At 36.0% G+C, this 20242-nt stretch overlaps 2 protein-coding genes across 3 annotated transcripts in view; one reads left to right on the forward strand and one right to left on the reverse strand.

The window, feature by feature from the left end:
- Positions 1-15700, forward strand: part of BTAF1 (B-TFIID TATA-box binding protein associated factor 1) — a 73716-nt gene extending 58016 nt beyond the window's left edge. For both annotated transcript variants that reach the window (XM_006211040.3, XM_072971600.1), the window contains exons 26-38: positions 849-1001; positions 1233-1354; positions 1445-1612; positions 3158-3235; positions 3372-3501; positions 4621-4762; positions 4899-5029; positions 6729-6854; positions 8227-8379; positions 11056-11267; positions 12010-12169; positions 12547-12717; positions 14159-15700. In XM_006211040.3, the coding sequence (XP_006211102.2) occupies positions 849-1001; positions 1233-1354; positions 1445-1612; positions 3158-3235; positions 3372-3501; positions 4621-4762; positions 4899-5029; positions 6729-6854; positions 8227-8379; positions 11056-11267; positions 12010-12169; positions 12547-12717; positions 14159-14302 (1890 nt within the window). In that variant the 3' untranslated portion in view covers positions 14303-15700. The remainder of the gene's footprint in view (positions 1-848; positions 1002-1232; positions 1355-1444; positions 1613-3157; positions 3236-3371; positions 3502-4620; positions 4763-4898; positions 5030-6728; positions 6855-8226; positions 8380-11055; positions 11268-12009; positions 12170-12546; positions 12718-14158) is intronic.
- Positions 1-20242, reverse strand: part of FGFBP3 (fibroblast growth factor binding protein 3) — a 109610-nt gene that overhangs the window by 70347 nt on the left and 19021 nt on the right. The window lies entirely within an intron of this gene.

Consider the following 20242-nt stretch of genomic DNA (forward strand, 5'->3'; position numbering starts at 1 on the left):
CACATTTGTGATATGCAACAAAAATGCTTTATGTGTACTTTATATTTTGTTGCAGAGAATGTTAAAAAGATGTGCTGTTCAAAGGTTGAGGTTTAATCAAATTATTTTTACTGATTCAAGGATACTCTTAAGTGAAACTAGCTTTAAAAAAAATGCTGATGCATGGCTATGAGTACAGTGATTACTCGTACAGTTGAGGCCATTGAGGCCATTGCCTTCCTTCTTTGGCACAAGCAGTTTTACCCACCATTACTGTTGCACATCAGAGCACGTGTCAACACATTATCATGGTGAAAAAAGCAAACAATATTTTTCTTTTATTATGAAATAGTTTTGATGTCAGTGACCCATTTGAAAAGATAGGGATCCCAAGGGGTCTGCAAATCACGTTTTGAGAACCAAATTATGGGGTATCATAACACTAAAGTTAAGAAGCTCCAATAACAGCATTTCACTTAAAATAAGCTATACAACGTTATTTGCCTGTTTGTCAAGTAATGCATGGTGTGGGAAAAATTAAGTTGTTGCTGTGTTCTTTAAATTACCTTATATGTGTTCATTTATTAGTCTCATTATAGCACTTTTAATACCTGTCAAATTCTTAATTATTTCTCTTTAAAATCTTCAAAATATGAGTCTTTAAAATCATATTTTTTGAATTGCTTTTTTGCATTTATATGTATGTATTTTTATCAAGTATTTTTTTAATTGAGGTATAGTTGATATACAATATTGTATTATCTCTGTGTTTATATTTGGTAAGACTTGAAATGATTTCATTACCTGAGGATGGGAAAATTAATAAATCGTAGCAAATAGTTTTCATACACTTTAAACAATAATTTTAGGCAGGCATTCCAGACCCTCCAAATATGTCAGAAGAATTAATCCAATTGAAAGCCAAGGAGCGACACTTTTTGGAACAATTGCTAGATGGGAAAAAATTAGAAAACTACAAAATTCCAGTGCCAATCAATGCTGAACTCAGAAAGTATCAGCAGGTAAAGTTTCATACTTATCTTTTAAATATTAATAGTGACTATTCTCTTCAAATGTGCCTTGAAGAGTTTAAAAAATTTATTTAGTAAATTCTTGTGCTTAGTGTCTTACACCCATTTAGTGTCTCTTTGCCTGTAAAAATACGGATTTTTGGTCTGTGCAAACATGTTCTTTACAAGAAAAAATTTATGATCTGTTCACACATATCATTTTTCTTTCTTCCAACCTTTCAGGATGGTGTGAACTGGTTAGCATTTCTTAATAAGTATAAGCTTCATGGAATTCTATGTGATGACATGGGTTTAGGAAAAACTTTACAGTCCATCTGCATTCTAGCAGGAGATCATTGTCACAGGTAATTTTAAAAGCTGTTTTAAAAGAAGGCTTTAAGATGCTGAGAAATGTAAACAAGCTGGTTAATTTATTGTACTTTGCTGTTGTAAAGGGCCCAGGAATATGCAAGATCAAAACTGGCAGAATGTATGCCACTTCCTTCCTTGGTGGTTTGTCCGCCAACATTAACAGGTCATTGGGTGGATGAAGTAGGTAAATTTTGCTCCAGAGAATATCTCAATCCGTTGCATTATACTGGGCCTCCCACTGAAAGAATAAGGTAAGAACTGTACAACCGAAAAATGTTTAATCTTTTGCTTTAAGTAGTTGGTAGGATAAAATTTATTAAAAATGAATTTTAGTTAGCTTTTTTCATTGTCAGACATAGAAACTTATTTAAGAAAGGTGAGTGAATATAATAAAGACATAATCAGTGAGACCCATCAGATTCAAGGACTTTAGCCATTGTTAAAAATCAGTTGGGCTTTCTATGTTTTGGAGCTAGGAAACTATCAGGAATCAAAGTCATTGTCTGTGGCCTTCTATGGAGTCTTGTGATCATAGCATCTCCTCGCTGCTTCTGTTGTATCTCTTTCCCTAAGAGCTCCCTCGTCCTTCCGTGTCCCCAGAAGGGCTTTTGGTCCATAATGGCTGCTCTAGCTACCCTGATAGTATAGAAGCACTAGACTTCTACTAGCTTTACCCTTTTTCTGTTAACTAGTATGTCTCTTACGTTCCTAAATACAAATGTTGAAGAGTGGAATCTCATTGATTCCATTTCATCTTTTAACGCTTGGATAGTCATAGATTGCTGATTAGTCCATAGACTTACTTCCCTTGTGTTAACAATAGCTAGCATACATTGAGCACTTACTGGTCAGGCATTATTCTTAGTAGTTTTACATAAATGTAAATTATTCTCATCATTATCTTATGATGTATGGGCACTAGTATTGTTCCCAATATGCAGGTGAGGTGTCTAAGACATGGAGCCTGTTTTCAAGGTCACTTAGCTAACTAACAGGGCAGAATGAGGATTTGAACACAGGCAGCTCAATAGCTTGCACTCTTAGAGAATTTACTGGAGAAGAATTCATCCATTTGCAAACGATGGAAACTCAGCTCAGACTAGCTTAAGCCAACAGGAAATTCACTGATTAAACTGAACATCTCATGGGGTGAATTCTTGCTTCAGGTACATCTAATTTGCTCCTCCTCCCCATGTACGACTTGTTCTGTTGGTCTCTATTGGATTTTAGTCTAATGTTGGTGGATAAGATGACCATGGGCAGTCCTAGGCATATATTCTCCTAGCTTGGCAACTACAGTAAACAGATCTCTCTCCCATCATGACTGTCAGTACTGGAGATGACTGGTCTTGATTGGGTCATGCCCCTAAACCAGCCTTTATGGTCGGGGATGAAATATTGTAAGTGGCTTAACCTGATTCGAATGCTTCATCTCTTTGGTGATTATGGGGGCATGTGACTGATAACTCCTGCACTCCCCCCCAGCACAACACGCTATGGCTAAGGAATAGTGCCTCCAAGGAAGAGGTGTTGGCAAATAAAGTTAAAAATGTCCTCCACATTCTGAGTGAGAGGTACCCATCTCTTTTCTAATCAGACTGAGGACAAGAAGGCCAAGTCTTAAGAAGAATGGCCTTCAGATAGCAGGGTCGAGGATGTAGAGTGAGCAGGAGGGAACGTTGGGCTTAGTAGGCAGGTTAAAAGCACTTCATACAATGGTAGCTGTGGTTTCCCCTTTGAAAGTGTATTATAAACTTTGCAGATTCCCCATTTTCTAATCTTATTATTAAATACAGGTTACAACATCAAGTGAAAAGGCATAATCTGATAGTGGCTTCATATGATGTTGTGAGGAATGACATAGATTTCTTCAGGTAAGAATCTAAAAAATTTTTTAGAAAAACAGTACCAGCTTCAAAGAGACTTAATATTTTCCTGCCTCAAACACTCTTCATAGTGTTCCTGACATATAGTAAAAAATGGTAACACTTTCTGTTTATTCTTCCTTAGAAATATTAAATTTAACTACTGTATTCTTGATGAAGGCCATGTCATCAAAAATGGAAAAACAAAATTGTCAAAAGCAGTAAAACAACTGACTGCTAATTATAGGATTATTCTTTCTGGAACACCAATCCAGGTAATTATTTTTTTATTTTTATTTTTTTTAGTATTTGCCATGTGGAGAGAAGATTTGACATTTGACAGTGAGTTGAAGAAGAGGTTTTTTAGTCTATGGGAATGATAATTTCCAGTAATTATCTTGCTTTTATAATGTTTCATTTGGTATGTAGCAGTACTGGAGCAAACCAGGTTTTAAAACTCATATTTAAAATGTAATTTTAGGCTATGTAAATAGAAGTCTTGCATCCAAAGTATGGGAGACATGAGTCAGGCTCTCTTCCACACTGATTTAACATTGAAAAGCTAGAGATGATTCACAAGTGAATCATCATATAGTAGAGGTGTGAATACCTGAGGTTAGGAAGCAGTTGAAGGGAAGAGAGTATAGAAGTTTATCTTAGAAAAGGAAGGGAGAGATGGCTGAGTATGTAGATGTCTTTAGATACTTTTGAGAGATTCTCTTATCTTCCAAAGAAATAGGTTGCAAATGTTTACACCTAGCTTCCCATCATACTACTTGGATGGGAAGATACCCTCCATTATCCTCCCGTTAGTGGGAGGGTAAACACCAAGTGACCTCTGAGATTCCTTCTGACTCTTAAAAAAGATAATGGTTCTTAATGTATTTGTTACTTTTCTTTTAAATTTTTGGTGATGGATGGATTGCTCAAGTAGTAGGGTTTTGTCTGTTAAGAGAACACGTAGGATTTTAACCACAAGATATAACGTAATTACAAACATTTGAAAATGTAATGGAAGTAAGAAAAAGTAGATTTAAAAGGGAAAAAATCACTTTTTAGGTTTGATTTATCAAAATTTGTTTTTCTTTATATGGAAACATCACAGTATTTTTAAACAGATTATAGCTTTCACAACAAAAGGTTTTTTGGGGTTCTTTTTGTTTGCTTAAAGGCTCTCTTACTTTCCTGATAAGGCTTATTCTGGTAGAGGAGACTTGAAAATTTCCTCCACCAGAGTATTTTCTCTGTTTTTTACACATTAAAATATAGGCTCATACTTCGGTAATATGTCTCATCTGTGTTATCACAATGGGCTTTCCATTAATGTTCCATTTTTAAGTGTAAGGAAATAATCCTAGTACACAAGATAACTGATATTCCTTTCTTATATTCAGAACAACGTTTTGGAACTGTGGTCATTATTTGATTTCCTCATGCCAGGATTTTTGGGGACTGAACGCCAGTTTGCTGCTCGATATGGTAAACCTATATTAGCAAGTAGGGATGCTCGAAGCTCCAGTCGAGAGCAAGAAGCAGGTATGAAAAAAACGATAGAATTATATACTCTGTGCAAGTGATTGTAGTTTATTTCTAATTTTTTGAAGCCCTTTAATCAAGAAATTAATAAGCATAATCACAATAAAATGGAATAAAATTCTGTTAATAATAACAGGTGTTCTCGCGATGGATGCACTGCACCGCCAAGTCCTGCCATTTCTTTTGAGAAGAATGAAAGAAGATGTTTTGCAGGATCTACCACCCAAAATTATTCAAGACTATTACTGTACTCTTAGTCCTCTCCAGGTTAGGAATCTGGTGATGGTGATTATGGTTGTTGGTGGTATATGTTTATTAGTAGAGTGCTTTGAATAAGTCAGAAATGTATTGAATAAAGGGCATTAACCTTTGGTTTTATCACTATAATCTACCTTCTACTTCCCTAGACTTTAGGAATATTTTTCTTCAAACAGGTGTAGATAAAAAACAAAATGCATCTGTTTGGATATGTTTACACAGACATTTGGGTATGTGCATTTTGAATACAGCATTAAGACAAGATCCAGTATTATAGTTGCTTTCTTATATGTCTAGTTAACTTTAAAAATTGCAAGGTTAAAATGATAAAGAAGTAAGTCATTGTTTATAAGGGCCAGAAATCTGCCTATGTCATATCCTCACAGCAGCATCATAGGTATTGTCAATCCCCATTTTTGCAAATAGGGAAAGTGAAGATCAGGAAAGTAACTTGCTCAAGGTTGTATAGCTAACATATGTCAGGGCTGTGTTTCAAACCTTGGGAAGTGGGACCTCATCCCTTTTGAAGTATTATATTGCCAGTAAATTTTCAAAGTAAGTTTTTGTATAGAGAGATCATTATCAAATGAATTTATTGTATGCCTTTCCTTGTGTAGTTTTTTCTGTAAGGAGAAACTGTCTCTTAGATCTTAAGATGTGACCTATGATCAGAATTTTCTGTTTGAATGTTTACTTTGTGTTCTGGGTTAGTATACATCAGTCTGTTTCAGTATTAGAATTGGTTTACTATGATTTCAAATGAATAAAAGACTTACAGACATACCTGAATACTTAGCTTCTTTCCCCTGCAGTGTATAGACAGTTATATTTATAGAGTTAGTATTTATCTGTACAACTTGAGTTTAGTGGACAGGACACTAATCTAGATGCTAAAAGCTCTGATCATTTATATTATCTGCCTCATCTTTTTGAGCCTCCAGTCCTCATTTGCAAAAATTGGATTAATATTTCTTGAAAGGAAAATTTTAAAGGTAATGAGATGAAGAATTTTTAAAGAAAAAAAACCTGTGATGATGATTTTTTTTTTTAAAAAGCCTGTGGTGGTATTATGACAGTGGCATAAAACACACTGAAGTAGTCTGGAGTAAAGGCGCTGGGGAGGGAAGTGACATTTGGTTTTGTTTAGCATCCACAGGTTTTTATTCTGTGACTTCTCTTCTAGAAAGCACTCTAGATTTTCTTCCCTTTTACGTTGTTTTAGTATATACAAGGCAGGGGCCCAGAACCCAAGGTAATCCTTTAAACTCGGTGTGAGTTCCCCTTTTTGGTAGCAGTGGCATCCTTTTAAAAACTTGGTCTTTTGAAACATACCTCTAGGGTCTTGACCATATAACTTCATTTAAGGAGGACTTCCTCATTTACTTGTAAAGGTTCAGGCTTTCTTTTATTGGTAATATATTTATCTTCTTGAACAGAGTAGAAAAATGGTGTCTAGAACTATTTGACTAGTTTTTTTTAATATTTTAGCAGCCAAACTTAATGTGTTAACACTTGCTTTCTAAATGTAATTTAAAAAGAATTTACCAGGATACAGTGAGTGATTTGTAATCAGTAGTGAAATACAGGTATCATAGTTTATTTTCTTGATGAGAGCTGATATAAATTACTGATTTTATTGTCCTTTGCTAGTTGTTTTGAACAATTGAAAATAAATATACTTACTGCTTTCGTGGGGGCAATTTTACAGGTTCAGCTCTATGAGGATTTTGCTAAGTCTCGTGCCAAGTGTGATGTTGATGAAACAGTTTCTTCAGCTGCACTTTCTGAAGAAACTGAAAAACCAAAGCTTAAAGCTACAGGCCATGTATTCCAGGTATAGACTACAATCTACTTTTTAAATGTTGCTGAAGAATGTTTTTCAGTGTAGCAATTTTTACATGGAACACTGAAATATGGGTTTATTTAATTTTTTCAATATTGTGTATATATTCTTGAATAGGTGAAAGTACCATTTTTTCATATTCATAACTAATATTAAAATTAAAGGTACAGAATGCAATATGTTTGTATATTACACAAAAAGGAGCGTTTTAAAAGAGATATTTTTGTTCAAAGAATATTTGAACATCTAATTAAAGCAGCAGACAAAAGAGACCCCTTCCCTTGTAGAGGTGAAAAATGAGTAAGTAAGACATATATCATGTAGAAGAAAATAAAGGCAAGTATGGAATTATATAGTATAGGAGTCAGGGTAGGTTGTGAGAAGGAGACGTGAGCAAAGATCTGAAGGAGGGCTGAGGCACGTAGATATGTGGGAGGAAGTGATTCCAGGCAGAGGATATAAAAAAGTACAGAAGTCCTGAGACACATGATAAATGTGCTCTAGAAAAAAAAGAGATGGAAAGTATCGACTCACTTTTTCTTTCCCTTTCGAAATATCCCATCATAGAAAACCTCCAAAACCGCTTGTCACCAATAAATTAAATACTGTAGCATTTTAAAAGCTAGAACAAGGAAAAGGTGGTGTTTGAAGGCGTATACCTGGGTCCACAGTTTCTATCGTAGTTCCCAGCAGTCTCTTGAATCTTGCCAGTGGAGCTTACTAATACAAATCTGTGCCAAGGGTGAGACCCAAATATAAGCCAAGTAAATGACAAAAGAGAAAAGGTATGGCTGAATCACAGAAGAGGAAAAAGAGACCCTTTAGGGTTATGATTCCCAAACACAACCACTTAAAACCACCTTAGTTCCACCTTTCCCTTCCCACCTCCAGACCTGCTGAATCAAAATACTGTGTAGAGGGGTGAGATTTACAGATTTGTAAGGTCCTCAAGAAGTTTTTATACCTACTGAAGTTTGAGAAACCCTTCTTCAGGAAATAATATCTAGTTCCAGAAGCATCTATAAGCATTATCAGGCACTTTGGGTGGGATAGGGTTAGCTATAGGAGCTAATAAATAAGAGTTTTCCTGTCATGAGAAGCCCATTGTCTAGTGGGGTGACAGACATAAGCAGTATAACTTACATGTTATAAATGCTCTCATAAAAATAAATACAAACTGCATAAGAAGCACAGATAAGGACAACACAGATGAGATAGTTGAACTGGTTCTTGAAGAATGAGTGGGAGTAGTGAGGAGAGGAAGAAAGGCATTCTAGATGGACGGAGCAGTACAGAAAACGATACTGAAACATAAATGTTCTTGGCATGTGGAGACTTGTATATACTCTTTTCCCTCTTAAAGGCATTACAGTACTTACGTAAACTGTGCAACCATCCAGCATTAGTCTTAACACCTCAGCATCCAGAGTTCAAGAGTACTACTGAAAAACTGGCAGTTCAGAATTCTTCTCTTCATGATATTCAACATGCCCCTAAACTCTCAGCTTTGAAACAAGTAAGTCTTTTAAGTGTTAGATGTGTGTTGCACATTCCTGATCTGTAACACTAGTAAATTTGCTTCTCTAAGAGATTACCGATGTGTTTATCATTTATTTTAAAGTTTGCTTTGTTAAATTTTTTATACAGCTTTTTTTTAGAAATTGTGGTAAAATATATATAATATGCCATTTTAACCATTTTTAAGTGTACAATTCTGTGGCATTAATTACATTCACAGTGTAATGTAATCATCGCCACTATTTATTTCCAAAATTTTTCTGTCACCCAACTAGAAACTCTGTACCTTTTAAGCAGTAACTTGCCATTCTCCTTTCCACAACCCCTGGTAACCTCTAATCTACTTTGTATGAATTTGCCTGTTCTAAATATTTCATGCAAATGGAATCATTTGTCTTTTATGACTGGCTTGTTTCATTTATTTTCAAGGTTCATTCATGTTGTGGCATGTATCAGTATTTTATTCATTTTTATGGCTGAATAATATTTCTCCATTACTACTACTACTATTATTAGTATTATTATTATTATTATTATTACCACCATTACATTTTGTTTATCTGGTCATGTGTTGATGGACAATTGAGTTGTTTCCACCTTTTGGCTATTGTGAACAATGCTGCAGTGAACATTGGCTTCTAAGTATCTGTTTGAGTCCCTCTTACCAGTTCTTTTAGATACAGACCTAGGAGTAGAATTGCTGGATCATATAGCAATTCTATGGTTTCACTTTTTCAGGAACTGCCAAACTGTTTCCACAGAGGCTGCACGGTTTACAGTCTTACCAGCTAGGTGCCAGGGTTCCGATTTCTCTACATCCTCACCAACACTCACTCTCCTTTTTTTAATTATAGGCATCCTAGTAGGTGTGAAGTGGTATCTCATTGATTTGGTTTGCTGTCCCTAATGACTAATGACGTTTTTTCATGTACTTATTGGGACATTTGTGTATCTTCTTTAGAGAAATGCCTGTTTAATCCTTTGACCATTGTTTCATTGGATTATTTATCTTTTAGTTGAGTTTTAGGACTTTATATTCTAGATGTTAAGCTTTTATCAGTTATATGATTTGCAAATACCTCCCCCATTCTCCATATTGTCTTTTCACTTCCTCAGTGATGTCCTCCGTAGTTTCTGATCAGAAGATAGGTGTTAATTTCATCGAGGATCCCTTTTACATGACGGGTCACCTTTCTCTTACTGCTTTCAAGATTCTCTTTTTGTCTTTGTTTTTCAGTGGTTTGATTATAGTGTGTGTCAGTGTAGATCTATTTGAGTTTATTTTTCTGAGAACTGCCTACTCTACCATTTTGCCCTTGTCACTCTTGGTATAACTTAAAAATGGGATTTTAAAAAATTCTAAAATTGTAAAAGATTAAATTGAAAGAACTAATTTCAAGTTAATGTCAATGTTAATACCTTTTAGTTCTAACTAGCCTTAAAAATTAAGATCTTATTGTAAAATCTGAACTTTAGTTACTGATTTAGCTTTCTCTAAGCTTTTTTAGAAACTGTGGTGTAATATATATAATATAATAAGCCAAGAGTAGTTACTCTGGCTTAAATTTTGAGAATAACTGGTGGTGTCTACCAGGGAGCTCATTAGAGACTCAGTGCCTAAAATTTTTATTGGGTCTGATGACGTAGATTCCCTCTGCCTAGTTCATACCAAAATTCTAGGCTCCCAGAAAGAAAGCAGGTCACAGCATAAATCATATTTTTTTGCACAACAGTTTAAGCACAGTTAGGGAATGATGAGAAAACTCCCGAAATGTAATTTCCAGACTTCTTTCAGCTAATGGCCAACCTTGCAAGCAGGACTTTCTAAGAAAAGCAAGCCAGGCCTGCTATATTAATTTTTTCCTGCACAATACTTTGAGAGTTTTACACTGATTTTGGAGTTTGCCTGGATGGGCTTTTGATTATCTTTCCCATCTGAGCTTTTAGTTTTCAAAGTAAGTTTCATCAGAGAAAGGAGAAAGCATCCTGCACGCATTAAGGTCTTAAATTTTGAGCAGAGTTCAGTATCTAAGATTGGAGATCTTACGGATAGAGATGACTACTGGGTAAATTGGTTTCCCAAACTGATCTAAATCTGATTCTCTTGGATTTTGTTCACTCATTTATTTATTGAATCTGCACTGAACCACTGAAGTGGCAGGAAATAGAAAAGACCTACAGCAGTGTGTTTTTTGCTATTAAAGATTTTGGCCTGCAGATCCAGTAGTAAGCTCAGGAACCCAGGAGATCTAGTTAGGTGCTTTTGGTTCTCTTCTGTGATTTTGATTGCTGCCAAATTAAGCTGCTCCTTTGTGTTTCTTCACATTCTAATCTTTCATAACCCTTCATGGACCATTTTGCTTGGGTGTCTTCAGAACTGTCATCATTTTCAGTAACATTCATTGAGGATCTAAGGAGCCTCAAGGAAACCAAGGAAAGGGGAGAAATGCCTGTTGCAGAATCTCCTGAAGAGGTGACCAGGAAATGCTAAGCCTGAGCACCTCAAAACTAGTTCCAGGTGCTGCAGGGTGACAGGTTGCAGCCCAAAGTGCTAATCTGCTTTCTAGGTGGTAAGTTAACCTATTCTCACCACAAGAAGAAATAATTTGTTTTGGTGAGATTGGTTGCTTACTTTTATTGAACACTTGTATAACAATTGGTTCTTTTTTTCAAGTTGCTGTTGGACTGTGGTTTGGGAAGTGGCAGCACTTCTGAGAGTGGCACAGAGTCTGTCGTAGCCCAGCACAGGGTACTGATCTTCTGTCAGCTTAAAAGCATGCTTGATATAGTAGAGCATGATCTCCTCAAGCCTCACTTACCCTCGGTCACTTACTTGAGATTAGATGGCAGCATACCTCCTGGTCAGAGGCATTCCATTGTTTCACGGTAAGTGGATCCAAAAACTCCTATAAATCAAGCTACATCAATGTATATTATTATTACATACACAGAAGTTTGCCTCATGAAATATTTTCTTTGCCTATGTATCTGCAAGTGTGTTTTATTATTATTACATTTTTAAAATACAGAGCTGCAGAAATATAATTGAATCATTAGGGGAAAAAAGTGAGTGTATTAGGAAAGCACTCTGAAGGGCATGAAAGAAATGTAAGGTATTAACAAAAAATAGAGATAACCACTTACCCCTCGCCTATTTTGGGTGGTTGGGGTGGGAGGAAGCAAATAAATGGTTTAGCTAAAATCTTTAAGCCTGATCCCTATATCTCTGTTGGAAGCTGGCCTAGCCAGGAAGTGGAATTGCTGAGTTCAGTGTTTCTTAGATGTGATTTGCCCCCCTCTGCTTTAGAAATCTTAGGGGTTGATTTTTTTAATGCAGATTCCTAGGTTCTGTCCCAGACCTGCTGACTTTTTAAGAGTGAACATTTTTAACAAGCAACCCTAAAAGATTGTTAGACACAATACAGTTAGAGACCCATGAAGGGGCTTTGGACCCCGGTTTGACTCCTGACTCTAGTGGCCACTGAAATGTCCATATCATGGGTTTATAAAGCAGTGTTCTCATTTGTTTCTCATTTGTGCTTTTTGATTTTTATTAAACAATTCAGTTTCTGGTATTGGAACCTTAGAGAAATGTACTAATTTTATTTTTTAACATCTGTGTTTTTAGGTTTAACAATGATCCATCCATAGATGTTCTCTTACTTACAACTCACGTTGGTGGCCTGGGGCTTAACCTAACAGGTGCTGACACGGTCGTATTTGTTGAGCACGACTGGAATCCTATGCGTGATCTACAAGCCATGGACCGGGCCCATCGCATTGGGCAGGTAAAGTCACCACTCACAGGTGTTAACTTGTGCACTGGGAAGAATAATCCCCCAAAGACAAGGAGTGTTGGTTCAAGTTCCTACTGTGATGTTAATAAGTGTTATGACCTTAGGCACATCACTAAATTCTGTGGCACCACTTCCTGATGCAATTAAATTAGGTGCTTGGACTAAGAAAACCTGGGACACTGTCCATTCTTAATATTCTGTGGTCGTCTGCAAACATTTTAAGCTCATGGGCCCAGGTAAAGAAAACCCAATCCTAAGTCACTAGTAGTTAAGTCCTTAGTACAGGTATGCAAGCCCCCTGACTTGGTGAATCTCAAAGCTTATCCATTTATTTGTGCTACAGTTGCTTACGTCTTTTTCTCATTCAGAAACGTGTGGTTAATGTCTACCGATTGATAACCAGAGGAACATTGGAAGAGAAGATAATGGGTTTGCAGAAATTCAAGATGAACATAGCAAATACTGTTATTAGCCAAGAGAATTCTAGTTTACAGAGCATGGGGACAGATCAACTCCTTGATCTGTTTACTCTTGATAAGGTAAAGAACTTACACAATTTGTTACATCTTAAATGTGTTCCGAGACTTCATGGGACTGCTTAATACTGAAAGTATTAAAAGGAGCAGCAAGAACCATCACTTTAGTATCAGCTAGATAACCCTTTGAGGGAATTTTTGATGTCCAGATAAAACTCTCCAGGACATAGGGGATATCTGAAGTTTTGACTTTTTGATTGAAGTCCCCACTGTCTTGCCCCAGGTTTTCTTTCCTTAGTCTACCTGCTAACGGACAGCTATCTCAGGAGTAAGACCTGGGTCTGCATTTCTTGCCCTGCCTCCTATTAACTGGTGACCTTAGGCAAATTAACTTCTCTGAGCATCTTCAGCCTTGGCAGAACAACAAATGCCTTTATTACTACATGGTTGCCAAGATAAAAATGAAATAATGTAGAACTTAGAAAGGGTACCTAGTATAGATTCTTAATAAATAGTAGTAATTTTTGTTATTGTGGATGATGGAACTAATACATCAGATAACAATCCATAATCAAAGGATGCACCAACCGGAAATATTGGTCAGTCTAATAATGTAAAACTGACAGGGCTGGATTTAAAGTCCTGTATAAAATTCAGAAAATCAACTGCACACTCAGTATAAATTATGCTGAGAAATGCAATTAAATTAGTTGTAATAACAGAATTATAGTGTCCAAACCTGAGAGAAAGTTCCACTCTCCTCTTCATGTGGTTAAGCCACATTTAGAATATTATATCTGGTTCTGGGTGCTGTATTTTAAACCATAACAATTTAGTAAATCCTCAGAAGATGGCCAGAATGGAGAAGGGTTCTTCAATCATACTGTGTAATGTAAAGTTGAAGAACAAGATTTGTGAAATCTAGAAAAAAGGCTAAGAAGAAACACGGACTGCTGCTTCTTATGGGTGACTCTGAGCAAGAAAAGCTGTGCTCCAGGGAACCAAGAGTTATTGCCATAAAGGAACTTACTGGCAAAATTTGAATATGGAATAGATAGTAGAGCATTTTATTATCTCAATATTAAATCTGCTTAATTTGATCTTTGTACTTTGGTTATGTAGGAAAATGTCCTTGTTTGGGGGATAAAGAGGCACAGTATCTATAACTTACTCTCAAATGGTTTTGGGAAAAAGCAGATAATTTAACTATATATCTAATATATACATTACATGTACACATGTATACATACAGAAGAGAGAATGAAAAAACTAATGTGAACCAGTTAACAATGAGTTCTTGAAATTCTGAAATAAAAAGCATAAAATGACAAATTATTAAAGGCTATAGGAAAATAGAACAGTCTTATCCTGTGAGATCAACTTTCCCATCACTCTGAAGTGTTTAACTCTGTTGAATAAGTGTAATGTTAGAAATAAGTGATATTTTAAAGGAAAACATAACTTCTGAAATTAATCTTTTATCTTTCTGCCAATTTTTCTTAAGGATGGCAAAGCAGAGAAAGCTGACACCTCTACTTCTGGAAAAGCAAGTATGAAATCAATTCTTGAAAACCTGAGTGATCTTTGGGATCAAGAGCAATACGATTCAGAGTATAGCCTGGAAAATTTTATGCATTCTCTCAAATAACTATCAAATATTATAAATGCAATTGCTGCTAGTTCAGTAACATTTCTGCTGATATTCAGCAAATTTCAAAGTTTATGGTGAACTTTTAGCTCAATGTGTAAATAGATCTGAAGAATTTTCAGCATAACGCTGGTTCTTGTTTCACTGGGGGGAACAAGTTATTCTCAAACATTTGCACTGTATTAAATTTAAATGTTAATGTGAAATGGTTTAAATTTTACATGCTGAATAGCTGCAGAGCAGAGGAACCAAACCAGGTTTACATGTGCTACCATGAGGTGTTCTTACTGGGAACGAGCCTCCTATCTTACGTAGTCACTTTGTACAGGATAATATCCATGAGTACTTTAGTGTTCATGTACATTTTTTCTTTTAAATAGAACTTGTTTTTTAATGATTAAAACTAGGGCTTTTTTTGTATAAAAGCCTTAATGAGCCATAATTTTAAGAACAATGACTACAATATTGGTCACTCTTGGAACATGAAAATCTTAGACAATGAATTGAACCAGGCCCTTGGTGGAAACCTTTATATATTTATGCAGAGGCATAGTGTTTTTCAAATCTTTAACATCATTTGTCAACTTTTAAAATATATCAACTATTCTAAATACAGGTAATGTTCTATTTAAGGCTATCATAACATCCTATTAAGAGGGTGTTTTTTTAATTTATCTAAGGGCTAGGACATAGCCAGATTGAGAGAACATATGTACTCAGTAGGTTTCAATCATATATATAATATATATTTTTCGTAACTATGAACATATACAGTTTTCCAGAAGTAGATTTTACACTGTTTAGAACTCCAAAACCTATGGTGAAAAGACTGTTTATTGTAGTAATGCATGACTGAAGCATAAAAGGGAGACAATGATTCCTTTATATACACAAACATACATAGTCACACATATCTATATGCACAGATGTACCTGTCCTGCATCCAAAAGGGTGCTTGGTATTGGCACTAAAATCATGTAGTTATACTGGACAGCAATAATAACTGGGCACGGAGCTGATTAGTGTTAGAAAAGTGAGCTCAACAGGGTGGGTATATGTATATAGATATGCATGTATGTGTATGTATATAATTTTATAAATTTCACACATAAATTAATACATGCCTGTGTGCATATAAATGTATGGGATATATTTGTATATATATGTACAGGTAATAAACACCACCCAGGTTTGTGGCTGGCCATACACATAGGCATTGGTTTAAAAACCATCAGACCTCAGCTGTAAAATAACCTTTTTTGTTTAAATAAAATTATACTGTTCTGCAGCATTTAGACATGGACATGTGTCACATTTCAGTAGCTTTGACAACCATACTGTAACATTAAACATAGCATTCCACAAGAGAATAAAAAATGATTTAAACTGTAAAATATATACAATTGTGTGTTATTTGTATGAGATCACTAGGAAAAGCAAAAGATTAAAATTATTAGATATGAAGTCTTAAAAAACTCAAGATCTCTCTTCTTACTAATTAGGTATTCAAATGGTAGAAGACCAAAAGGAAACTCTTGACTTTATATAGAACATCCACTGTACATAGAGCATTGGGTAGCTAAGTGAAGTCTCGGGAAGCTGGGAATGTGACCAGTTAGAAGCAAAAGTAGGGGAATTAAAAAATTTTTTAAATAGCATAATAGAAATCAGAGAAAAGTAACAAGCACATCACGCATCTGTTCCAAATACTTAATCACAATATAATCTTAACACTTCCTGGTTAAAGACAGACCTCCTCAATTTCCCAGAATACATGCTGGCATCAGTGGAATCTAAAGTGAAATTGCTTGCAGGACCATCTGTTATCAAGTGCCAGAGTGAATACTCAGTGTCTGTCAGACATCAAAAACTGCCTTCTGCTTCAAGAAAGAGTTCCCACCAGTTTCTGGTAAATTCTCTCCGACCAGTGAAGTTATATGTTGAAGAATATAGGGGCTCAGATCCACCTGTGTAGGGGCAAGAGCCTTGGTTTCAGGCTTACAGGAGACAGTAGAGCTGTAACGTAATCCTCTCCATAAAGCCACAAAGAATTCATGTTTTCAAGACTAGCAGAACAATCCACGAGCCCAGAATCACAAAGTCATCTATGAAAAATGAGAATCCCAGGCCTATGCCACAGGTAAGCTTAAGGCTGGGTTTAGGCTGAGTGTATAGATATAGAAACCAGAAATCAAGAAAAATAGCAAGTCAACTCTGGGACCCTAGCAGAAGCAAATACAAAACTGCCCTAGAGGAACAGTTTCAGATCGCGTCCCATAGCATTTCCATTGGGGGAAAGATTCTACATACTCAAAATCTTTAGTAGGCAACAAACTACTAGGAGGAAGAGTTAGCAGATGCAAATAGGAATTTTTTTTTTTTTAAGAACTGCAAATGGAATAATCTGAAAGACCATAAAATATGATTAAGATAATTAGATATAAGGAAAGCATTTAAAAATTAGGCAAATTTGAAAAGGACTCATAAGTGAAAAAAATTTGTTACTGGAATTGAAAACTTGATAGTTATCAATGCAGATTAGACACAGGTGAAGAGAGAATGTGAACTAGGAGACTGATCTTACAAAATCACCTATGATGGGATACAGAGATGAACTGACAGACAATATGAAGATCAGGCAAAAATCATAGGAGATGGAATGAGAGCACCTAATAATACAGTTAGTGTGTGTGTGTGTTGGGCAGGAGGAGTTGTCCAGAAGGAAAAGGAGATGGGAAAAGAGACAAGAAGTTGTCTTTGACTTAGGTCTGATTTTTACACACCCCTGCATCCAGTCTATTAGCAGCCTCTACCATTTCTAGCTCCAAAATATATTCCAAGTCTGTGCACCATTCTCTGTCTCCACGCTGCTGTAGTTTCTACCATCTTAACTCTTCTGGACTACTATATTCTAGCTGGTCTTCCTGCTTGCAAGCCTCCCATGGCTTCCTAAAACACTCGTACTGAATCTGAACTCCCTACCATGGTATACATGCCCTACAGGTTCTGACCCCTGCCCATCTCTCTGATTTTCTCTCATCATATCCCACCATATTTACCCCAGTCAAGTCAGTCTGTCTTCCTGCTTATATCTCAACATAAAGCTCAATGTGTTTCCATCTTGATTTTGCTTCTTGCACAGCAAGGTGAATGGTGTCATGGGGAGACATGGAATACTGAAAAGGGAACAAATTGGGAAGAGGAAGAAAAAAATCAAGAATTATCTTTTGGTCATTAAATTTGAGATTCTTATAATAGCAAATTAGAGATGTTGCACAGACAGGTGAATACAGGAGTCTAGAGCTCAAAGGAAAGGTCAAGACTAGAGAGAGAAATTTGGAAGATAGTATTTTAAGGTATATATGGGACCAAATGAGATTTCTTGGGGTGTTATTTCTATAGTGAAATACTATACTGCAGTGAAAAATAAAATTAAAATGAATAATAAAACACGAATAAATCTCAAAAGCAAGGTTCAATGAAAAAAGAAAATACATTACCATTTGAGTCCATTTATATAGACTAAAAATAGGCAAAAATAAAATGATTTTTAGGGATATACAAACAAATAACATATATGGTTATTTCACACTTGAAAAAGAAAACTAAGTGACAGTCATATGCACAACACTTATTGATCATTTCCTACTCTGTACCAAACTCAATGATAGAAACGCAAAGACCAGTGAGGAGGGAGGATGCCTAAGCCAACAGCTGGTATAATTACAGTAATTTCAGAAGAAGTAGACTTCAAGGCAAAAAATATTTGTAGTAAAGAGGAGTATCTCATAATGATAAAGTGATTCAGCTAACCAAGAGGGTATAACAACTCTAAAGTGATACACATCTCAAAGTCCATAAAGCAAAAATAGACAGCTACAATAATGAAATGGACAGATCCAAGGTCAGTTAGAGATTTTAACACAGTTAACAAATGTGACTTAATTGAGATATATCTAGATATATACAGCAATTGTGAAATACATTCTTTGGAGGTGTATGTGGAACATTTATCAAAACTGACCATGTGCTGAGCCACAATGCAAATCCTGGCAAATTTCAAGAAATCAGTCTCATATATATATGTAAGACGCTTTATATGTACAGGGTCTACTTTCTCCACTCCTATTCAAGAGAGAGGGTACTACTGGCATAAAGATAGACCAAAGGTACACTTGAAGTCCTTCCCACTGCAATATGGCAATAAAAGGGAAGTATACAGATCAGAAAGTAAGCGACAAAACTGTTCTGACTTAACAATGATTGTGTAAAATTCCAAAGAATCTACAAGGAATCTACTAAAATTGAGTTTGGCAGATTCTCAGAATAGAAAGTCAATATACAGAAAGTCAAATGCATTTCTATATACTTGGCAATAAAAAATTAGAAACTGAAAACTTTAAACATACTTTATATTATAGCAGTAAAACCCATGAAATACTTAAGTATCACTTATATGTGGAATCTAAAAAAATGACACAGTTGAACTTACTTATAAAACAGGAGACTCAGACATAAAAAACAAACTTCTGGTTACCAAAGGGAAAAGAAGGGATAAACTGGGACTTTGGCATTAGCAAATACAAAGTACTACATACAGAATAAGAAAACAACAAGGTCCTACTGTATAGCACAGGGAACTATATTCAATAACATAATAACCTATAATGAGAAAGAATATGAAAAAGATTATATATATGTGTAACAATCACCATCCTGTACACCAGAAGCACAACACTGTAAATCAACTATACTTCAATTAAAACCAACCAACTTACAACCAACAATCCCTGACAAAACTGATTAAAAACAATATTAGTTAGAATTATTTTGTTCTTAAACATCTGTCATGTAATAGGTTCCAGCCTCCTCTGTGCCAAAGTTAAGTTACATGCATACACACACTTTGGAAGGTGTTTAGGTAAGAGAAGTGCAATGTATTGCACTCATGGTAAGGGTAATTTTTGCCTGTGCATTATTCTCATTAATCAGTGACAGATGGTTGTGACAATTTTCTTGTACTTTATGAAAACTGATCTGAAATTACACTTCATAGCATCTTTTAATGGTATATACAAAAAGAACAATTATTGCTACTTCTGAGTGATATCTTCATTAGAGCATTAGGGAAAAAAGCCAAGTCATACCAGTTATCATTTTAGCTTTATTACTGAAAACTAAAATACCTTTGTTTAGTATAAAAAACAAAACAAAACAAAACAAAAAACAAAAAAGACCTTATATAGAGATACATTTAATGGATTCAAAACAAAATTGTTCAGATTTCAGTTTTCCCCATACTGATCTGTAGACACAAGACAATTTCAGTCAAAATTCCAGAAGAGGGGAGGGAGGTGCCAAAATGGCAGAGTTAGAGAGGCTCACAGCTCACCCTCTCCCACAAATACACCAAGAATTACATCTACAAACCCACTGAATCGCACAGAACACCTACTGAACTCTGGCAGAGTGTCTCACTTCAAAATACAGGAGGATTATCACAAAATCTGGTAAGAGAAAAAAGGAAAAAAAAAATCGGTGCAGGACCAGTCCTGCAGGCAGGGAGTGGCAAAGGAAGAAAGGCACCCTCAAACTGGCATGCCCCTCTGCAGCTGAGAGGTCAGCAGGGACAGAAGCAGAGCTTCTGAGGCTCCGAGGAGGAAGTAGCTGGGGCCCACTGTGTGGAGGCAGCCTCAGGGGACTGGAGGGCAGTGTAAGCTCTGGCTGCAGGGGTGTGTGGAACAGAACAGCCTGGGACCCCCCCACAAAAAAGCACTACTGCTGGTGTGGGGCGGAGGGGCACACAGCAGCTGCGCTATAGCCACTTTCTCTACTTTGCTCCATTGCTGGTTTGCTCTCTCGAAAAGAGGTGGGGCTTGGATACAGCCATCACTGCTGCGCGGAGGCGGGGCTGAAGCTGAATCCATACCCAGCTTTCGT

This window comes from Vicugna pacos, chromosome 11 (assembly GCF_048564905.1).
Source record: "Vicugna pacos chromosome 11, VicPac4, whole genome shotgun sequence".
NCBI classification, from domain to species: Eukaryota; Metazoa; Chordata; class Mammalia; order Artiodactyla; family Camelidae; genus Vicugna; species Vicugna pacos.